The 1,848-nt window shown below is 50.5% G+C and overlaps 1 protein-coding gene across 1 annotated transcript in view; it reads left to right on the plus strand.

Annotated features, from left to right (window-relative positions):
• LOC103619000 (death effector domain-containing protein) overlaps positions 1 to 1,810 on the plus strand; it is a gene marked incomplete at its 5' end in the record, with an annotated part of 12,673 nt that extends 10,863 nt beyond the window's left edge. The window contains one exon of the mRNA XM_017739027.1: positions 483 to 1,810. Within this exon, the coding sequence (XP_017594516.1) occupies positions 483 to 859 (377 nt within the window). The remainder of the gene's footprint in view (positions 1 to 482) is intronic.
• Positions 1,811 to 1,848: the final 38 nt, after the last annotated feature.

Here is a 1,848-nt window from a genome sequence, read left to right on the forward strand (position 1 = left end):
AGGCACAAATTTCTGAGCAGAGAAACCCCAAAAGAGAGGGAAAAAACCCCAAAATCCGTCAAAACTCAGGAGCAGCCCCACCTGCCCTAATCCCTGAATCCCTGAATCCCTTTTCCCCCGGGACTGGGGGCTCCTTAGGGTTGGGATGACCGGGATTGAGGGGAATGGGGATTGGGGAGGGACTGGGATTGTGGGGAATTGGGATTGGGGAGGGACTGGGATTTGGGAGGATCCAAGGATTGGGGAGGGACCGGGACTGCGGAGGGAATTGGGACTGGGGGGAGGGAATTAGGACTGACCTGAGAACTGGGCCATGAATGAAATGAGAAAAAAATTCAATGAGGCAAAAAAATTCGAAAGAAATTCCACCTCCACCACAAATCCCTCCACACCAAAACGCCAACCAAACCCAAAGCCCCTTCCCACCACCCCAAAAACCACCACAAACCCCCTTCCTTCAACCCCCCACCCCCCTCCGGCAGACATCCGCCTGCGCGTGCGCGCCGAGTATTGCCAGCACGACTCCGCCCTGCACGGCAACGTCTTCTCCAACAAGCAGGACCCTCTGGAGCGCCAATTCGAGCGCTTCAACCAAGCCAACACCATCCTCAAATCCCGGGATTTGGGCTCCATCATCTGCGACATCAAATTCTCGGAGCTCACCTACCTCGACGCTTTCTGGCGGGATTACATCAACGGCTCCCTGCTCGAGGCGCTCAAGGGCGTCTTCATCACGGACTCGCTCAAACAAGCCGTGGGCCACGAGGCCATCAAGCTGCTGGTCAACGTGGACGAGGAGGATTACGAGTTGGGCCGCCAGAAACTCCTCAGGAACTTGATGCTCCACACGGCTCCTTGAGGGATTCATCCAACCCCGCCTTGCTTTTTGGGTTTTTTTGGGGGGGTTTTTTTAAGGGGTTTTCACCCGGTTTTTGGTTTGGGTTTTTTTTTTTTTTCCCCCCCCCATCTTTGGTGATTCTTCTCCCTTTCCCCCCCCCCGGTGGTTTTTGGTTGGAGGCGATGGCGAGGATTTGGGGAGGGTTGGAGGTTTGGGATGTTCCAGGATTTGGCGCTTTTTTTGGGGTCCCTGCTGGGTTCTCCCTTGTGTTTTTTTCCATGGGGTTTTCCCCTCCATTTTGCTTTTGTATCCATTAAAAAACAGCGATGGAAAGGCGAAACTCCCGTTGGTGCAGTGGGAACTGGGGATTGGAGGCGCGGAATGTGCCAGAATTCTTCTTTTTTCTCTGTCAATTCCTCCTTTTCCTTGTGTTTTCCCTGTTTTTTCCCTGTTTTTTCCCTGTTTTTCCCCATTTTCTGTTCTTTTGTATCCATTAAAAACCACGACGGAAAGGCCAAACTCCCTTTGGTGAAACTCGCTGGGATTTGGGGTTGGAGCTGCAGAAAGCTCTGGAAAAATGGGATACTGGGATTTGGGGTTGGAGGTGTGGGAAGCCCTGGAATAACAGAATATTCCAGAATTCTTCCTTTTTCTCTGTCTATTCCTCCTTTTCCTTGTGTTTTCCATGATTTTTCCCTGTTTTTTCCCTGTTTTTCCCATTTTCTGTTCTTTTGTATCCATTAAAAACCGCGATGGAAAGGAGAAACTCCCCTTGGTGAAACTCGCTGGGATTTGGGGTTGGAGGTGTGGGAAGCCCTGGAATAACAGAATATTCCAGTCCTTTTCCTTGTGTTTTCCCTGTTTTTTCCCTGTTTTTTCCCTGTTTTTTCCCTGTTTTTTCCCTGTTTTTTCCCTGTTTTTCCCATTTTCTGTTCTTTTGTATCCATTAAAAACCACGACGGAAAGGCCAAACTCCCTTTGGTGAAACTCGCTGGGATTTGGGGTTGGAG

This window comes from Corvus brachyrhynchos, unplaced genomic scaffold, assembly GCF_000691975.1.
Source record: "Corvus brachyrhynchos isolate BGI_N302 unplaced genomic scaffold, ASM69197v1 scaffold417, whole genome shotgun sequence".
Lineage (NCBI taxonomy): Eukaryota > Metazoa > Chordata > Aves > Passeriformes > Corvidae > Corvus > Corvus brachyrhynchos.